Source organism: Penicillium daleae (genome assembly GCF_028827525.1).
Source record: "Penicillium daleae strain IBT 16125 chromosome Unknown utg000008l_segment0_segment0, whole genome shotgun sequence".
In the NCBI taxonomy this organism is placed as follows: Eukaryota; Fungi; Ascomycota; class Eurotiomycetes; order Eurotiales; family Aspergillaceae; genus Penicillium; species Penicillium daleae.
The window spans coordinates 95716-115231 of record NW_026623156.1 but is presented as its reverse complement, the minus strand read 5'-3'; the positions used below and the strand labels follow the sequence as shown (position 1 = coordinate 115231).

At 41.8% G+C, this 19516-nt stretch overlaps 1 protein-coding gene across 1 annotated transcript; it reads right to left on the bottom strand.

The window, feature by feature from the left end:
* Positions 1–17911: 17911 nt before the first annotated feature.
* Positions 17912–19516, bottom strand: N7458_008740 (uncharacterized protein; the record flags this gene model as incomplete). The annotated part of the gene is made up of 4 exons (XM_056912122.1): positions 17912–18106; positions 18164–19213; positions 19286–19312; positions 19340–19516. The coding sequence occupies 4 exons, from the start codon at positions 19514–19516 to the stop codon at positions 17912–17914; spliced, it is 1449 nt and encodes a 482-aa protein (XP_056760971.1).

Here is a 19516-nt window from a genome sequence, read left to right as displayed (position 1 = left end):
CTGTAGCTTCACCACAACAAGAACAAGGCATTCTTTATACAGTACTTGTCGGATAACTCGGTGGTGTTGTGTCGGGAGATTTTCGTTTTCCATCGGCAGTAAAATCCACACCGTTCGTTCACATAGTTGAGTCATCAATGACATCGTACCCTTTCACACCTTTGTGACGTGATACTCTTTTTCGATATTAGCTAAACCGAGAGATATTTCTCAGCTTTCGATTACAGGGAGTCTGCAAAGTTTGAATGCAGTCGTTTAGTGCAAGAAAAAAGGGCAGTAGGGTTGAAATTCGCCGACATTATGGGGATATTTGAGATAGGAGAATATTAATCTTGGATAGAATCAGTTTAGCTAAAACTCAAAATGTTGCGAAGGTACTCCACATTTTTATTATGCTCTCTTAGTACATAGACTTTTGACATTTCCCTTTCTTTTAGTATTTAATAGACATCCTAGTTGCTCTTATGCCCAGGAGAGGCTAATTCAAGGTAATAAAAGACTGTACCTACGAAAAACTTTTATGGGATTCCTCGGCATTGGTTAGAACAAGGCTGATTACTTAACTACAACTACCCCTTAAGCCCGGATTGACTCTTTCAATACCGAGTCGGGTAATAATATAGGCCTAAAGGCTAAAGATATAATCTCATTTAGCTAAATTTCGATAGTAGTATAGCAAAATATTTTAGTTGACCTTGACAGAGACCAAAATTGCTAGTGATAATAACAGTAGTTAGGTATTTTATCTGAATGAATCAGCTGTTTTAAATGTCTTGGAATGTCCAATGAGGGTTTATTATACTAAAATATGTGCCTATCCACGTGTTTATAGTTTTGGGGATGGCTCGCACTGGGGGGATAGCTATGGGCGACTGAGAAATATGACGCTATTTAAGCATATTAAAACCTTTTTCGGTGACATTAAGACTCAGGGTTTGCAGGTTGCTTGAAGACGAACTAGAGATGTCTCCAAGAGTATTTTATCATCACAACAGTCATTGACCGGCCATCACAAGTTCTTCGTAAAGTTATTGAAGAGCCCGTAATTTTGCCCAACATAATCACATCACACTATTTACTATTCTGCTAGGAAAATGGGAGAGTAACTATACTATTACTGTCACAATCATCAGAAAAGGATATTATTTTCATGCCAGAAATACCTAGATAGACCTTGGATTATGTGTTAAATTTAATGGCCTTAAGACGGCTAATCGACTCGCCCGGAAATATGTAGATCAAAGTGTAGTCAAAAGGAAGCTGATATCGAGACTGAATAGGGAGTTAACGGCTTAAAGGGGGTTTGCAATGTGCCTACGTTGTTTTTGAGGAAGACTATAGATTGAGGCTCTAAATTTCTCGCTCATAGTATAACTTCAGGAGCACTTACGTATTATTGACTATAGATAGCTCTGCTTACTCGTATAGTTAGACAATAATCATCACACTTGTACCTCAATCCGGGGTCCAACTTAGTGATAGGTCCGGGTAAATAATTTCAGAGGTACTATATATTTTGTTAAGGCATAGATTGTTGGTACTATTAAGGCAAGCAGTTACTAAGGTCTAGAGGAGATAAGATCTTTAGTTCCTAATAGTCACTACTAGTATTACTAGATATTTTGAATTTGCTATTTTCCTGTGCTTAGGATTAAACCTAGCAAACACCGTTTGATACAAATCTATTTACTCCCTATTCGGGAAGGAAAAGCCCTCCAAAACTCAAAAAATAGCTAAACAATTAGCCGGACTAGCGACCGCACCTGGTATATTACAAGGCTTTGGAACAAGTTAGCAATGTACTATATGACCGAGAAGGATAGAACATACTTCGCTGCTCACGAAAAAGGACCACAGATTGATTTTCTCACAATACTCTGCTGCCCGTTCTAAGTCGAATAGTTCTCCGAGAGGTATTCCCTATCCAGCCAGCAGAACGTCGTGTATATACTAGTCTTGTTTAGATGCTGTCTCTCCTATTAGTACTAGATATTGCAGTGAGTTATAGCGGGTCCTCGAAATACACTTACGCCAAACTTCAAAAGTGATACTATCACCAGCAACCGCTAAAAAGTTGTTCTATATCTACTCGAGTATTTCCTCACTCTGCACAATTCCACTAGACTGCTAGAGTGTGCTAATTTTAGCCTTGTCCTCTAGGCTTAGCTTCTGATAAGCTAGGTTAAACCTAGTTCGAATGAAAAGGATATTACCGAATTTAATTTCAGTTTCCTAAAACTTTGTAACTTCCTTCAATTGATCTAGAGTGATTGGATATAGACTCAAGGGAAGTAGGTTAAAATCAATCTTCTTGACACGTCGCTACCTCTCGAAATCAAGAAGAATACCTCGCCCGACGATGCCGGTCTTTTCCTAGTTTTGAATTCTATTCATATTTGATCTGATGGATTTGTCTTCGTTGAAGAAGTCGTCCAGAGTTCGGTCGTTGTAGAATTGTCCTGTCTTTTGATCTGCCTAATAGCGGAGACCGTCCTATTGCGTGCTGCCTTGACTGTTGAAAGTCCAGACGTTATCGCAAACAATCCGGGGAAGTTTGGCGTATTGCTTTATCTCAAACCCCTGGCGGCCAATTATATTACTCTTGGCTAGTGCATCAAGCGGTAAGTTCAGCGAGATTATTTCTCCTGTTTGGATTTCTTCCTTCGCCTGCAGGACAATATCTTTAGTCAGGCGGTTAAGCGTTCCTCGCTCATCGTTAGAGCCATAAAGTCCCTAGACCGAGTAAGGAGGATCACCATTACGCAGGGGAAGTTCTAAGAATAGAGGAATAGGGCTCGACATAGTATAATATTATCAAAGGAGTTTGATCGTGCTGTTGGTACATTTACCTAGGTTACTAGAGACCCGGGCAGTGAGTTCCCGGAAGCTAAATATATACGAATCGTGATATAGGTCGGTGCCTTCCTTGAAAGTGGATATGTTTTTCCCGAGATACGGGCTAGGAAAGTATATCATAGGATAATATGTCTCCAAAAGTTAAAAGTGTCCAACATTATTCGAATTATTAGTACTGTACCTTAATAATACATCATTGAAGCCTTGCTCTTGAGATTCACTCGACGTCGGGCCGATAAAGCAGTGCACCGGTATTTAGTGGCAAAAGAGGGGGAAGGGTAGCCTCCGCTTTAGGGAAGTCAAACTTGCACAAGTAGCTTTGATTTAAACCAGACTGTCTCGTCGGTGGAGACTTCGCCGGAACTCTTACCCCAGTTAATCGAACATTCCGAACCTGCGACCTACGGAGTAGGATTCGAACTTGCTAACTAGAGGATCCTCGGAGCCTAGTTTCATGAACTGGCTCTATTGAGGTCGAATCTGCCAGATTAACGGCCGGAACTCCGGGTTTTCGGCAAATCCTGCCCTATAGATCATACGGATCTTCTAGGTAATAGCTAAAGCTACAGTGACTATGCAAAAGTTTGGACACCCTAGGACCTATATTGACTTTATTATATAATATTCTGCCTACACTAGCACTTCACGATATCGATCAATCTTCAGAAACCTAGCTCCCGAAACCCAGTAGGCTCTAGAAGCACCAAAGTTGGTAGACTGCTAATATCTCATGATAATATCGTGCTGTATACATCTCTACGTATTCCTCTCTACGAGATTTGGAAAGTAGTACGTGACTATCCTAGGCGGTCAGGGAGTAGGTCCCGAGAGGGGGTCTAAACTTTACGCTTATTGTAGATGGTCTTCAACGTCGTCTACTATACTCCAGTCCTATACACCATAACCGGATTAGTACTTGTTAGGAACCCCGAGCTAGAGTTTTATCTTATAGGTTTTCGAACCCCACTTTGGTAATACCGACGTTTGAGTTTGACATATTTATTTTCTTTTCTTTTTCTTGAATTGATACGAAGCTAGGGGTCGTCGCTTAATACGAATAATCGGAAACCGCTCTTGTAGACTACGCTGATCCTTACCATCTACTAGGGCCTTTATGTAGTTGTTAGGAAGGATTTGGTTGAATACAAGTATATATCGCTTATGTTGCTTAGCGTCAGCGTCTGCCGTGGCACGGTGCTTTTTTGACTTAGACCTAGAACTAGAACAGATTAATTATCAACATTTCTATGATTGATGCAGTAATCTTATTTAGCGGGGCTTGTATTGATTAGTCCACGGAGAGGACTACCATAAGGGAGCAAAATTTGGCAAGGATGCCTGCCTACCGGGTCTTTCCCTGCTATATTTTTTTCTTTGATATCTCTTGGTCCTCTGCTTATTGATATAGCTCTATAAAAGTTGCTGAGTGAGTTTGGGTTTGGCCTGAACTACGCCCGGGACTAGGTAGGCTCGGAATAAATCGGCGATGATCTTCGGGTCTCCGAAGCTTGAACATCTTGTAATTTCTTTTTTACTAGCTCTTCAGACTAATTATATTAACGTGTATTACCCAGTCCCCCGAGGGGTAGTCGCATAAAAACTTGAGAATGATGGCCTCCATAGCTGTATGCATTTCGAAAGATCTATCTAGATTGTAGGGCCGGATTTGCAATCCTGCAATTCAAATCCGACAAGTTATTAAGTGAGGTTTTTTTTTCATCCTGCTTCTAAACGAAAAAGATCTCTAAGTGGGTGTCAAGATAATAGCCGAATGTGGTTCAACGACGAACTCAAATTTCCTGCTCGTTCTCTTAGGGCATTTCCGAAAAGATGAAATTGGGCATAACTTATGTAGTGTCGACCCGAAATTACTATCTATACGCCCAAATTATGCTAACTAACAATCCAGTCTCAATAAGAGTCTCTTTATAGGATGTACTATTCTTCTTTCTGAGCGATATACATTTTTCTGCCTTTGGCTTTCTGTCCTTTTTCTCCCTGCTATACTGAATATATGTAAATCTCGTTTTTAAGATTCTAGTATCAAATTTAATACGTTCTAAGGATATTTGCCGCTAACCCTAGAATGTCGGTACCGTCGAACGTTTAGTATAAGCAAACCGAAAGTACCTAGAATCCTTCTGCTACTACTTTTATAAGCCTTTCTACCGCGGTCCCTATAGGATACTCAAAAACCAGCTTAAGGAACGGCGTTTCTATAGAGAAGCGCTCTCCTCGGGTAAACTTAGAGCTAATACAAAAACGGCTATATCGAACTTTAAGTACGTCTAATTAGACTAATATCCTCTTGCCTAGCTAGCTAACTAAGTTTTTTAAAGGATCTATAATTAAAGATATATTTAATCGGAACCTTTAATACTTAGATCCGGCTTTAGCTCTTTTAAGAGTATAATATATACTCTAGTATAGAAAGTAGTCTATTCAGTATATATCCTAGTAAATATATTAGGCTAGAGTACTAGAGAGGCTAGGTAGGTATACTAGATACTTACCTATAATGTTTTATAGATTTTGTGGTTTCGTGAGAGAACCGATATAAGAAAGTAAATAGTAAAAAGGCTAGTCGGGTATATAAGGTTTTAAACACGATAGGAGATTCCGCAGGTAGTTCTATAGCCCGCTCTACCTATATTTCTAGGCGAATATATTTAAACACGGCCTAGCTATCCCGGAGGAGCTTTAGTGGGATCCCCGGAGCGGATCATGGCATATAAACCGCGTACAAGACTTCTGAGCATTCAGAAGTCTTGGTAGACCTTTTGGCCTAGTGGGACTTGCCTTCCTTGCCCTTTTGCTGATTGGTCTACGATTTCCCTGGTTGACGAGGACCTGGGATCTCATTAGAACGATATACTACAGATCTTTACCTAGAGAAAAGATCGTCTAACTAATAGAATAAGGCTCCTCGTATTCGAAGCAGGGTAGTTATTTGAATAAGAATAATTAAGAAACACTATCCAGATTGTCTAATCTATAAGCCCGGTCTACTACCTAATTAGTTAGGGGCCAGGACTCGCCGGGGATCTTGGCCGATAGGCGAAATTCCCTCGCGCTCATTGTAAGATTCAAGGCTTTGCTTAACTATCCATCCTAGCTTCTAGCAAAGCCTCTCTTTTATTATTGCTGCTAATCAGACGTGTAGATACTTATTGTCTACCTTGAATGCGAGGCGGCCGTTGAAAACACAAGCGTCTACTAATGCTGCTCTACTAAAGAAAAGGAAGATACTTGATCCAAATCTAAGTTAGCTATCGCTTCGGTAGACCCGGGTTATTCCACAGGCGGTGATATGTAAATAGTGGCGTATTGTGGCAGGCTATAGTGCCATTCGTTCTATAATAACTCTGCTAAAATCTCGTGCATAAGGAGCTATTATAGGATAGCTGGTCTTTGTCGGGATACTAGGTCGCGTAGTCACTAGTCACGGAGATATCTAACTGCTCTTGCCCTACAAGAGTTCTATTCAGACGGAAACTTCGTGCAACAATAGCGTTTGAGATATTTCGTGCGAGCACAGATTCACTAAAGTTAGTGAAAGCATAACTATTCCCTTCGTAGTTCGGTGCGATCCAAGCGTCAAGTTCGAGCGGTGTAGCAAGAAGGTTCTAAAGACTATCAGCAGAAGTCTGTCTATTACTTCGGTAGAGACAACTACGTTAGTTAGAAGACGAAGAGAAGGCTGTCTCTAGTTAGAGAACGGAATCGCTACCGCGATATAGAGGAAGATAGTAACTACTAGAGGGAGACTAGTCATAGGTGCCATCCTTGAGAGTAGTTAGAAGAAAATGAATGGGAAGTTAGATTAAGAAAATGGATTCTCGGCCTTTGTACGCGACTTAAATTTCTATAAGTACCGATCTACAGGCGTAGTCTTGTTCCAATTCGGTGGCTATTAACTTCACTGTCCACTAATACCATCAGGGAATTTACCTTTTAACGTGCCACCGGCTCTTTCTTTCCTCTAATATTCGGATACATTCATACATTCAACTATAGTATTAGTAGAGTTATCGATCACTATTTTCTGCTGCGTCAACCGTTTGAGAAGTCATTAAGACCAAGCTTATATCATTTTTGTGCGGTATATTATTAACCACATCGGTGGAGTCTAATTCCGTCGAACTTATTCATGTTCTACCCTACCTGTCCAAGATATCTCTATTTGTGGGCATCTTACCGTCATATATGAAATTAAGGTAACTTGGCATAAACTTTGGTGTAAGACGCTCTCACAAAATTTCAACGGACTCCCAACTCTTGGCCAATACTTTCTATTGCAATTAGAATCGTCCGTAAGACCCCTACACAATGCACGTGGCTGTTCCAATCTCGCGTGATATCTTCAACGACTGTTCTTAATAAGTACGACCGGCTAAAGTATATAATATCCTTTTACCTCTATTTGAATTTAATCTTATTTTCACCGTTACTTAGTCGTTCACTCTAGAAATAGCAACTAGGCGTGGTTCCCGACCAAGTATCTCTGCTACTAAGAGACGACTATATCGTCAGAAACAATACGCCGGAAATCAAATTTAATAAAAAAAGCTTGTGAATATAGCAAGATGTGTGATACTAATGTATGTCTTGGCATCCATCTTCGAGGAACGGGGCGAATATTTTAGCTAGCAGCAGATACAGCCGGATTTTGGATATTTCTTTCCTCTCAAGTGGTAGGTATCTAGCTTTTCACGAGGCTCGCAGAGGCTAACCTATTAGGGCTCCCTCCTTCTAGTACCTAGCTTACTTACGGAGCGAGACTTCTAGAGAACGACGCGTTCAACAAAAAAAGTAGCGTCGAGCGAAGACGAAACAAAAGCCGACTATCTCAGTCCAGATCCGCCGAACTAACAAGGTAGATCAAAGAGCATATCTAGCCTATTATTAAAAGATTCACAGAAGCTTTTCGTGACTCATACTATACTATACTATTAAGAGAACTAAATCCTAAATTGCATAAGACAGACTTCTCATAATGGCTAGTACAGTACTATTATATTAATAGAGTGACACAGCTTTAAAATACGACGTTTCTATTTACTAAGAATATCACTGTATATAGTACTATTTCCGATTTTTGATATTAGTTAAATTATAGCCGCGAATTATGTCTTATAATCAAGGTCGGTCCTAGCCACGTATTAATTAAGAATACTATATACCAAGATAAGCGGTATGAAGGGCTTCGAAAATATATCTCCCCTAGAGCCTCTTCTGATATTAAATAAGTCTCCACTCTCCGAGAATAGGCAATCCGGAAGAAGTGTATAATAATAAGGCTTTAAGACGAGGGTTTTTGCTTTGTAATTATATGTTTTAGAATTTTAGAACTTTATAAGCAATTTGATTTTACCTATAGCATTCTTCACTTCTCCTGAAGTGTAAAATATCAGACTGACCTGTCGGAGAACAGCGATTGCTATATATTCATGGCTATAATATGTTATGTGACGATAGACTAATAAATACGGCGCAAATGAATTGACGCGAGCATTTCAGGTTTGCCTTATATAACAAACAAATTAACAAAGGGCAATAGGGCCTGCCGTTAGATATAAGAGGACATATATGTACAGATATTAGATACTTCAAGATAAGTCTAGCGAAGCATCAACTAACTTTCTAGTTAATCTTTTAGATTCTTAGACTAGCAAGGATCAGGCACCACAGTATTTGAATACTTGTGACTGGCGTATTGAATCGATGCCTGTTATTGTTGCGAAGCTTATGCTAGATAATCTCGCCTCCGCCCGATCTCCTCTATTATTGTATAATACGTAGCCTATTAACGATGCGTTCATCACTAGGAAGAGGACTAGTACTGCCCCACTATAATCGACGAACGAGGCATCTCTATAGGAGCCTGAGACTGAGTAATGAACGGGAAATTAGTCACTAATGAATTGATAGGCGTTATAAAGGGGCAATGCCGGTTCACAAAAGGCTAAGGATGACGATGCCGGTTATTGAATACGTTTATCTTGTATATTCACATAATAGTTGTACCGGAATAGGGACTCGGTCGCTACAGATAACACTAAGTCGGCTCCGTTCTCGACAACTTTGCTGACTCGCGCTTAGCCTAAGCGAGATCTATGAAGCTTAGGCGCCTTATATTCGCCGTGACACTCTTCTAGCGGGGTAGGATCTTCGGCACGGTGCTCTAAATCCAGTCGTCGCTTCCGCCATTTTGGGCAGTTATTGAAAATGGACTTCTACTTTAGATAGGCGCTAGAGGGGAACTCACGATATTTTCGTTGCGTAATACGATTTTAAATACGTCGGCGCTCTACGGGATCTGAGACGAGGGTCTAGTCTTCACTTACCTCTACGCTGCTACTAAAAGCACTGTTAATCCTGCGAATAGAGGAATGATGCATTATATTCTGGTAATGATGGCTTTAGTATTTAGCGCGAATGATAGAGTACTAAGGTAGAGGGTATAGAAAGACAACTAGAACACTTAGTAACGTAGTCGGAAAAATAGTAGGGTAGGAAGTTAATTATTCAAGGTTAGACTAATGTTTAGAGAGTTGGATCTGTCGGAACAGAGGTAAGTGGGCCATGTACAGTCAGCGTTTATTAGCATCTGGAATATGTGATTTCGAAACCAGCTTCCCCCCTAGATATATATGCTTTCTTTCCGAGAGACCTACTCGAGATCCCCCCCTGAATAGGCGTTGTCTAGCCGAATTCAGATTAGCGTAATCAGGGTGGGGCGCTGGGAAAGAAAGCGTATATGTCTGGGGGAGAAACTGTTTTCGAAATCCTCTGTATTTTGCTATGGCTATGAACAATTCGGAGCTATGTTTTCCTAGCGCGAAAGTGCAGACTTGAAGGGACGGGGAGAGAATCAGATCTAACGGTCATAAATCATCGGTGGGCTATACTCCGAGAATACATATTCTAGCGTTGCCCGATGTAGTATTGTACACCGTCTATTACACGGACTCTATTTTCTATGTCTTCAGACTTCCACCGGCTACAGATCTCGCTCTTTCCTGTGTTCTCTTATGTATTTCTTCTATAGTCTCTCTTCCCTTAACTCGTCTTGTAAACGACTATGTAGCTAGAGAGACTTCGGGGAAAGCTTTAACGGGCTTTATTAGAGGTCCCTTAAAATTTCTCTAATTTACTCTCTATTCCGTAAATCTATAGCTATTAGTCAACCTTGCAATTGTAAACACACAACGATAAACTTGTGGGATAGATATTTCCCTTTATTCGAGCCGTTGCGCCGTTATCGACATTGCCGTGCACTATTAGTGATTTCCTTAACTCCTCTCTAGCAGGTTACAGTATGCTCAATAGCCGCTAGAGAACTTACAGGCAAAGAAATCTTATAGATCATGCCTTTAGCTGCGGCTTTTCCTAATAATGTTGGTACTGTACTATATAAGGGCAACCACTCCCTATCATCTCTTCAACGAGTGGGCTCTATATTATGCTTAATATATTAAATCCAACTCTATCCATTCATCTCTTCAACGGGAAAGAATAGAACCCGCTACCGATCATGATTATTTCCTTGGAATATTTTGGGAGACTTGACTGATATCAAAGTCTTGATTAAGAGAACCAATAACTGTGGACCCTGTACGGAGAAAAAGAGCAACTATATTATCGCAAATTCCTCACTCAGCTTTCTCGCATGATTTTTTGACAAATACCTCTTATAACATGGACAAGGTATTAGTCAGATCTTCTTTCAGTGTCTCCCTAGCTAACGCTTACTTCTAGGGGCCTTTGGTTTATCTTATCATAGATTAATGATAGGAGGAGGGTTCGGGTCAAGCTACTCGTCTAGGAATACAGCTATGGTAAGTGTCCCAGATATTCGCCGAGCAATAAACGCTTCACTTTTTATTATGTAGCTACTGACTGCTCGGCGGGTATTAATATCCTTGTCCTCATAATTCAGGAACTAGTTTATCGCTCGCAGGACGCTATTTTTTACGTAAGCAAGTTTGTTTAGTTACCCACTCTTTGAGACTTCAACTTCAACCTATATAAGGAGCACTCCTGAAGTTCTTGTTTTTGATAATTTAAATGTCCAGATGAAAATAGGCTGATTCAATCTACTATCACTATAGTGAGCATATTCGTTGATATGTATGATCTTTTTTTGAGCAAGACGACTAATGAAAAATAGGATATCGTGGCTCCTCTGAAGATGATATCTTGTATCTAGTGCTACAAGATCGTCAAAAATATAACGATGTATTTTGTTGAAGGGATCGTAACGGTGAACGAGGCCAAAATCAAAAAGAGTTTGCTATAGGTATTCAACGGATAGAGCCTGCCTCGACCTATTAAAGTTGATAAGGGGCTGGATGGTTGGTCGATATGCGAAATTAAAGTCACCTGGAACACAACAAACAGTCAGGTATTAAAAGTTTGCCTGGTTTCAGATGCCAAACCAAGTGTGGATAGGGCCAATCAGTTCGATCTGCACATTAGCCTCTAGGTCGAACGCGAAGTGATTGAGAAGGTGGCTCCTTCCTTGCTTGATAGTAGGTGCTTTAACAATATCTAGAGTATAGGAAAGCTAATTCAGGTCAAAGATTACATTACCGATTTTAACAAACTTCTACCTTCTAAGAGAGAGGCTGGCATGAGGAGAACTAGGCCCAGGAAAGAGCAGGGTATAGGGAGTTTAAATCCGCTACGCCGTTCAGCCAGAATTCAAGCATTTCGAGCATAGAAGCGAGTGAAATCGGTTACGTAATACGATTTCAGCCTAAATCCTTGGTATTGTCATCGTTGATTTCAAACCTGAAGATGGAAGAATTCAGGATCAGCTCTCGTCCTGGAGGCATGTTTAGTTTAATTTTTCCGATCGCACTAAGGCGACTCGCTATTTAATCACGTTTTATTATAATTATTTTTTTTTACTTACTAAACGTGACTCTGTCGATATTGCTGTGTATCAATCCTGCTTTGAATCTAATTAATACCGTCGTAGAAATGATTCCGTTATGGTTATAGTAGGGCGATTTTGATAAGAGAGGGTGGTGAAAAGAGAGGGTGGTCAAAAGAGAGGGTGGTGAAAAGGTAGGTCGGCAGAACAATTAAACGGAAGTACAATCGGTCATCGTCAAATCTTCGTTATAAGATCAGCTAATGATCGGTCCGTCAATTATTTGTAGATTGAGTAGCTTGGCTATTATCAAGAGCTGTAGATCGATCAGATGCAGCAGAATGCTCTACCGACGAGTTCAATAGTGGTATGCGCGGTAATAGAAGCTTAAGCACCGACGACGGTATCCGACTTCACGGTAGGCGATATTTGTGCTTACTACTGGCCAATATAATATCTCTTAATAAACACGCTCCCTAACATGATTCTGAATTCGGGTTTGGGCGACATTAACGGACACGCGCGGCCCCTATAAAGCGTCTTATAGTATTCTTTTCCGTCTCAAAAATTGAGCCTCCTTTCACTAATAATCAGTTGAGATGCTATCTAAGAGTCGTATGTTGTAGGTCCACTATTCTTCTATACACACCTAGCGTAAAATTACAGTACAGTCTATCGAGTATGATTTTCAAACAAGTAGCGATCCGCCGTAGGTCTAAATATAGCGGAAAATACCGGTGCAGTGGTATCGAGCTGAAGGCTTTTGATATTTGAAGGCGACTCTTATGCTATTTAGCTTCACTATTTTCTTTGCAATGTAGTAGCTAGTTGTCAAGTAAAGCTGTGCTTACGGTTGAAACACCTGTATAGAGCTGCTTGAGTGATTGGCATATATATTCTTTACTAAGTTAAGGACCTCACGCTTTGAGTTTGCTATTTTTTAGTCTTCCCTACGAACGATCTATATAATATAGTGACTTAATTTATAATAAGGACGTGAAGTTGGTGGATATAAGCTGTATTCCCTATAGTGCTTGCAAGTCGCTCGATTATAAATATAAGGAGGGAATAAATATCGACAAGCCGAGTCTTAAACGCGCTGCGGTTTGATATTTTTCTATCTTTACTATGCCTTGAATGAATATTAATCACGAAAATAAGGCGGTACCTTAAATCTTTTCCTAAGAGCTAGTAGGGTTGTTAATATGAGCTCTAAAGGTTTTAGTTAGAGATAGACAGTTATTATAAGCTTGTTGATGCTTGAACTATTTCCTCTATACAGAGCCGGGATAAGTTATAAATACTGGAGATTCCGTCGTATCTAGAAGCAATGATCATGCTTCTCTTAATTAGGTATTCTTATTATAGTCTTAATAAGAAGCGGGGCAGGTATTTCGAAACCTAGTACTAACAACGAGGCTATAGAGAAGCTGAAAAAGGCTACGAATAGAGATCTCTCCTCTACTAAAGCTTAAGTAGCGAACGCATAAGCGTCTATCTAAGATAAAACACTAGACGGTACACAAGCCGTAGATAAAGAGCTCTTAGTTAAGGCCTAGTCTAAACTAGAGTACCTACAGGAAGCGATAAACAATCAAGCTATGCCGGAACCTAAAGATATAGATATAAATAACGCTCCTCTAAGCGTATCTACTAATACTAAGTCTTCAGCTTTATCGCAGTCCGATACTCCTGAGCTAAAATCCTTAGATAAGGATCTCGAACCGCTATTCGCAGACTTTCGGTCTATAACCCTTGATAGTAGCGAGGTCGGAATAGTCGATAGTTTTAGGGGTAAAAGAAGAAGTCGCTTCTTTATCCTCTATAGTGGACCTCGCAGCGCGCCGAGTTATCGGTTCCGGCGTATAAATGGTTTTAGTACTAATAGGGTTTTAAACCTCTTACACTACCGGATAACGCTCGTTAAGGTCAAAAACGATAGAGGAGGAAAGGATTTTCGGTATACTAGCAAGAATATAATAGGGATCACCGGAAGCGTAATTAAATTAATAGATCCGGCGAAGGAAAGAAAGCGGGCCCCTTAAACTTAGATCAAAATCAAGTTGAAAAACATTTACCTAGATAATCAAGAACTGCTTCTTGTGAATATTGATTTTCTAGATAAGTTGTCCAAGCGGCATTCATCTTAGATCCTAAGGTCAGACCTTATCCGGCTCATAGGTCGTGTGATAGCTACGAGCAATATCATTACCGCATAGAAGGGCCAAGAGGCACTACATTTAAGTTATTTAGGTAGAAGAGGCTAGGAACGTTTACCTTCGCTATATCCTCTAGAGGAGTTTGCAGCAGGCAAGCAACGCCGGGAAGCGTCACGTAGTTTGTCTCCTACGCAAGATCCGTTTTCATATATTACTAAAGCTGAGTCTCCGCTGCTTGAAACCCCTAATCAGCCTGGTTATTCCTTTATCAAAATAGAGTCTAACGACGAGCTCTCTACTGTGCCGGAACATGATACGCTCTTTATACAACCTAAAACCACTCGTAGGACAAGTTCTATGAGTGTGGACAAGAGTAAGGGAAAGCAAGCTAGGCGCCAGCCTCAAAGATTCAGCTACAATTCTTACTTCAAAGAGTTGAAAAAGAGGAAAGGCTAGAAGAAAATAAGCGCGGAAGAACGAATCAAGCTAGAAGAGCAATCTTATGCACGATATGAACATTACAAAAAAGCTAGGGAGGAACTAGGAGATAAGGAGGAGAAATCGGACTCGGACTCGGACTAAGAGATCGGAACGTTGTTAATAGTCTAACTCTATGTTGCTGGCAATACGGGAGCCTTTATTCCGCTGCGGGTTTTTGTCTTTTATTTTCTTCAGAATTTCGCTCTACAGTTCTTTGAAATTAAATCAGAATATGATTTCCCTTTATACTTGCTATTAGGAGCTAACAATTTTAATAAAGCCCTCTAATTCGCTTCTAATTGTTGCAGGTAAGCTGCGGGCTAATCTCAAGCTCGCCGTTACTTGACCGCTCTAATACTATTTCAATTTCGTGCCCCTATTTTCTACCGAACGGCTAGGAATAAAGCCTACACGGTGAGATAATTAGATAGAAGTCGTAAATTTTTGGGGTTAATATCGAGCACGATAAGGAGGTTAAGCAAATTGTCTGTTGCTGTGGCTCAAACACCCTCGTCTAGGGTATAGACAAAGTTTCTCTAGTAATTGACCGATAATAATCATTGTAGATTCCTGTTCTTGATCAAATTTGTTTCAATTGCTTAGAAGTAAAGTATGCAACAGTATAGTTCGTCCCGAAATTGGTGCGACTACCTACGCTCTCCGATTAATTCTCCAACCCTAATACTAAGTTATACTAATCTGTATTTGGAGTTTATCTAAAATACCCCTGCTAGTTAGACACGTATTTCGTCTTCCTTTAATTGAACTATATTTTAAATTACGTCTTAGCTTGTAATAATTATATCTAGGACCTCTAAACCTATCTAGAACAAATAGCATCCCTCTGTATATTAGGTAACACAATGCTGTTCCAACCGGAAATGCTGTAGTCTCGATCCGAACTCATAGGCATTAATCTAGCCACACTCTTCGTCTTTTCCCAATCGTCTCGCACCCTCCTTTGTCAAAATCATCATCATCGTACCCCTCAAATTGCTCCAGGCTTAGACAGACAGCCAATAGGGGCTTATGCCCAGCTTCTTGAGTGGCGGCCTCGACAAGACTCTTATACTCAACCTCGTACTTTTCCATCATACGCTCTTGCACATTAGGGTGTTGCCACCGTTCACAAAGGTCTTCCACTAAGATCCAACGTTCCTCCAGTGAGATAGAACCAGACGGCGCTTCAAACAAATCTAGAATAATCTGAGATCTTGAAGATATAAGTCGTTCAAATATAGAATGATTTTTAGGGACTTGCGACTCTTAAAGCCAAGTGCAATAGTGTTAATAAGAGCCTGAAGATCAACGTGCCTCTTTTGGAAAGGTACAGATCTATGCACCAAACTAGCCAGCTTAGCTAAAGCAAATACTGGGAATCTAACACAATAGATTAGTCCAATCATAACTGAGAGGGTTAGGCGGTCCCTTAGGGAAAGGGTAGGGCCCCTATCCTTCGTCTCCATAAATGGGCCACTAGTATGAGCAGGCTCCGGTTGAAAGATAACCGTGATATCTCGTGCGGAGTCGTATAGTAGAGGATATACATTCAACACGTCGAGGTTTCTAGATACTGACGTAGCTACTTCGCTTATTCCACTATACCGAGGTATCTCGACCTGAAGACATACCGAGGTATTATAGAAGGCAATAGCCATCGATTCACGCCGTATCTGCCTGCTGATAGAGAAAAGGTCTAGAGATATGAGGAGGTAGTATTGGAGACCTGCGGCACTGATAGTGAAACTATGCGGCTCTGTTTCAAATCCGGTCCTAGGAATATCTCGCTGTTTCTTTAGTTAAGAAAGATTGTTGGTGATTGATAATTTGATTATCTGGCTTCGAAGCTCGAACGGTAAGTCCAGGAAACGAAATGAAGTTGGTTCGACATTTGGACCCTCTGTAACCAAGTCAGTCAACACGGATTCTTAGCAAGCATACTGATATGACTAACGTAGAGAATTCATACAGCTCATCTTTATTAGAGCAAGGTGCCACTTGGACACAGGGCTGTTATACGTAAAGCGATTTATTTTCTGAAACAATCAAAAGTCTTGAAGGTCCGCGTCAGGTGAGGACAGTTATAAAGGAACATTTCTATTCCGGGGCTATTCTACATATAGTATAGTGTGTCTTGGCATTCGGGTTGGAGATTGTGTACGTGGTCGCACCGGTTTCGGGACGTGCTGTACAGTGGTGTTCCACAAGTATTTGACCTTGGGTACTTCCGCCCCCTAGGGCCTACTTTTAATATTGCGAGGCAGAAACCTCGGAAATTCATTCAAATTCAATAGCTAGTATGCTATCGAAGTTATAAGATACTGTATGAAGGAGGTATAGCCTATAGCCAATAAGGAGATAACGGAATCAGAAGAATCAGTTGATTACTCGATTGATTGACTGACTGATTGAAGAAGAAACTCCTAAACAATAGGGGCAATGTTGAGTTGTCCCCTAGCGGTGTACCCGAGTATTCGAGAGACCTGATTAGTGTCCAGGTCGGTACCGCCAGATACATATGAAATACATACTAAAATGGCAATCTAGCCGACAAAGGAAAGGTCCATGTAATGGATAGACATGTACACTTAGTACTCCACAATCTTGACACACCCCCTCAGCAAAACCTCCATGAGATTTTGCTGCCATTACCGGTCAACCAAGTGCTCAATATCCTCGAGGCGTAGCTGCCTAACGAATCTGGCATGCGATTGGCGAGGTAGGATCTTGGTTAATCCGTCTGCGGGCATGTTCTCGGTTGAAACCCATTCAACTGGCACCCTTCCGGCTTGCACTTCTTGACGCAGCCAATGCTGGTGGATGTCAATATGCCTTAAGCGCGTTCTCAATCGAGGTGCTTCCTTAGTTAACAGCTGCACAGTCTGCTTGTTATCGCATAGGAGAGAGAGAGGGTGACATAGAGAGAAATTGACCTTGTCGAAGATCCGAAGCCACATGCAGAAGGACTTGACGGATTCCGATACGCCCAGTAATTCGGCTTTAGTAGTACTGGTCGTCACCGTTCTCTGCTTAGCGGCCTTCTAGTCAACCGCACCTCTAAAGATTTTGCACAGGTAGCCCGCAGAGCTCTTCCTGTCATGATTATCTCCGTATGAGGCATCACTAGAGAATTCAACACTAGGCAAATCGCTAGTTGTTCGATGGAAGCAGATGGCTCTCCACCGTGTGTGGTATAGGTAAGCAATTACACCGGCAATTGCATGCAAGAGCTCTGGTGAAGGATTCGACAGGAATTGCGCAAGGAAGGCAGTCGCTTTGGCTGCATCTGGCCTAGTAATCGTCGTTGCATACTAGGCAGAGCCCACTTTGGACGATACTCCCATCGTTGTCATCCGAAGCCATGCCCTCGAAGGGTTTCAGTAATGCGATGTTTATTGGAGGAGAATCGAGTCTCTTGCCTTCGGTTAATTGTACCTGTGCGCCATCGCCGTCACGTAGGCATCCTGGCACAGCCAAATAAGGCCTTTCTCCCTATTTCGGAGAATGCGAATGCCCAAAAACCACTGTGCTTCGCCTATTGAGCAAGTTCCCATGCCTTATTAAGGCTCTTGGCTACATCTGCAGCCTCTTTCCTCTGACCTTTGTGGTTCAACATAATCAAATCGTCAACGTAGAAGATTATGATAATCCCATCTCTAACGAACAGGCAGAGATCTTCGTCAACCACGCAGAAACCGAGGGATTTGAGTACTCGAGAGGCTTCTTGCTGCTATAGTCTCGGCGAATTTCGCAGGCCGTACAGCGGTTTCAACAGCTTCCAACATACCCCTCGATGATTTGGGTATAGGCCAGGAGGCAGATCCACATACACATGCTGAGGCAATGTGCTGTTCAAAAATGCGTTTACCGCGTCCCATTGTGACATATCGAGGTCGAAATGTGCTGCTAATACAAAGACGAACCTGGCAGTGCGTACGGCTAACGTAGCCGAGTACTTCTCATCCATTGAAACCTTCTGAAGGTCTCCTCGAACGCAGATTCGGGCTTTATGCTTCGTTAGGAGGCCGTTCTCGTCGAATTTATATGCGAAAACCCATTTCAATGGCAAGATTTGAACCGAACGGTCTCTTGGGCGTTCAGTTTGGACGAATGTGCCCTTTCTCTTCAAGGTCTCTATCTCCAATTCGGCTGCCTTGATAAATCCTGCGTGATGCGGATGGGAAAGCATCTCCTGCCTCCTCTTCGGCTCTGGTAGTAGGTCGTCTCTCATGAGTCGATCTTGGTCTATTAAAGAGGCCATTGCTACTTTGAAGGCTAACAGAAGGCCTTCATGCGAGTCCTCTTCCTGCTCTCCGTATTTGGTCGCAATCATCGCGTCGAAGTGCTTCGGACGCTTTCGAGTACGCTTACCCGTCACGATATTGCTCTCTGTGAGCGTTGCCGAAATATCCCTAGGCGCTATCGATCCTCTCTCTCGATAACCTTCTAGTGGATCCGTCTGAATAGCCTCATACAGTTCGCTGTTGAGCTGGTCTTCTGGTCCAATCTCAGCTATTGATATTGGTATCCTTACCCCCTCAGCTAAACTAGCAGGAGGACGGAATGCAGTGTCACTGCCTTCGAGTGGTTCTTCTGGGAATGCCCCGGGGACCTCTGTAATGGTTCTCTCCTGCCCAATAGGCAGCATCGGGGTATTCTCTGGTATCGGCCAAAATATTGGTTCAGGCGTCTTCGCGGGGGACGGCTTGCCGGCATCCTTAGATAGTGATTCGGGGTCTCGCCGAGGATATCGAATATTCTCTTCATCCGAAGATTCTTCATACTCCACCTCTTTCGGAGCGATACGCCATAGATCAATAGTAGGAATCGTTGCTAACTAGCTTGGTAAGCCCTCGATCCCATCGAATCTTCTGGTCTCATCGAAGATAACGTCTCTTTCCTGACGTACCACGCCCGTGGCAGGGAACCAGATCTTCTAGATATTACTAGCTACATAACTAACCAGATAACCCAATTGAGCCCTCGAGGCCATCTTATCTTTCTTGGCTAGGTGACGGTCGCGCACCCATGCTGCACAGCCATATATGCGGAGGTTCGCAAGGTTTGGCCGAATCTGCTCTTCAGATTTGGCCGACATTGCTTCTACCCATGGGATAACAGTCTGACCGTCTTGGAGCAT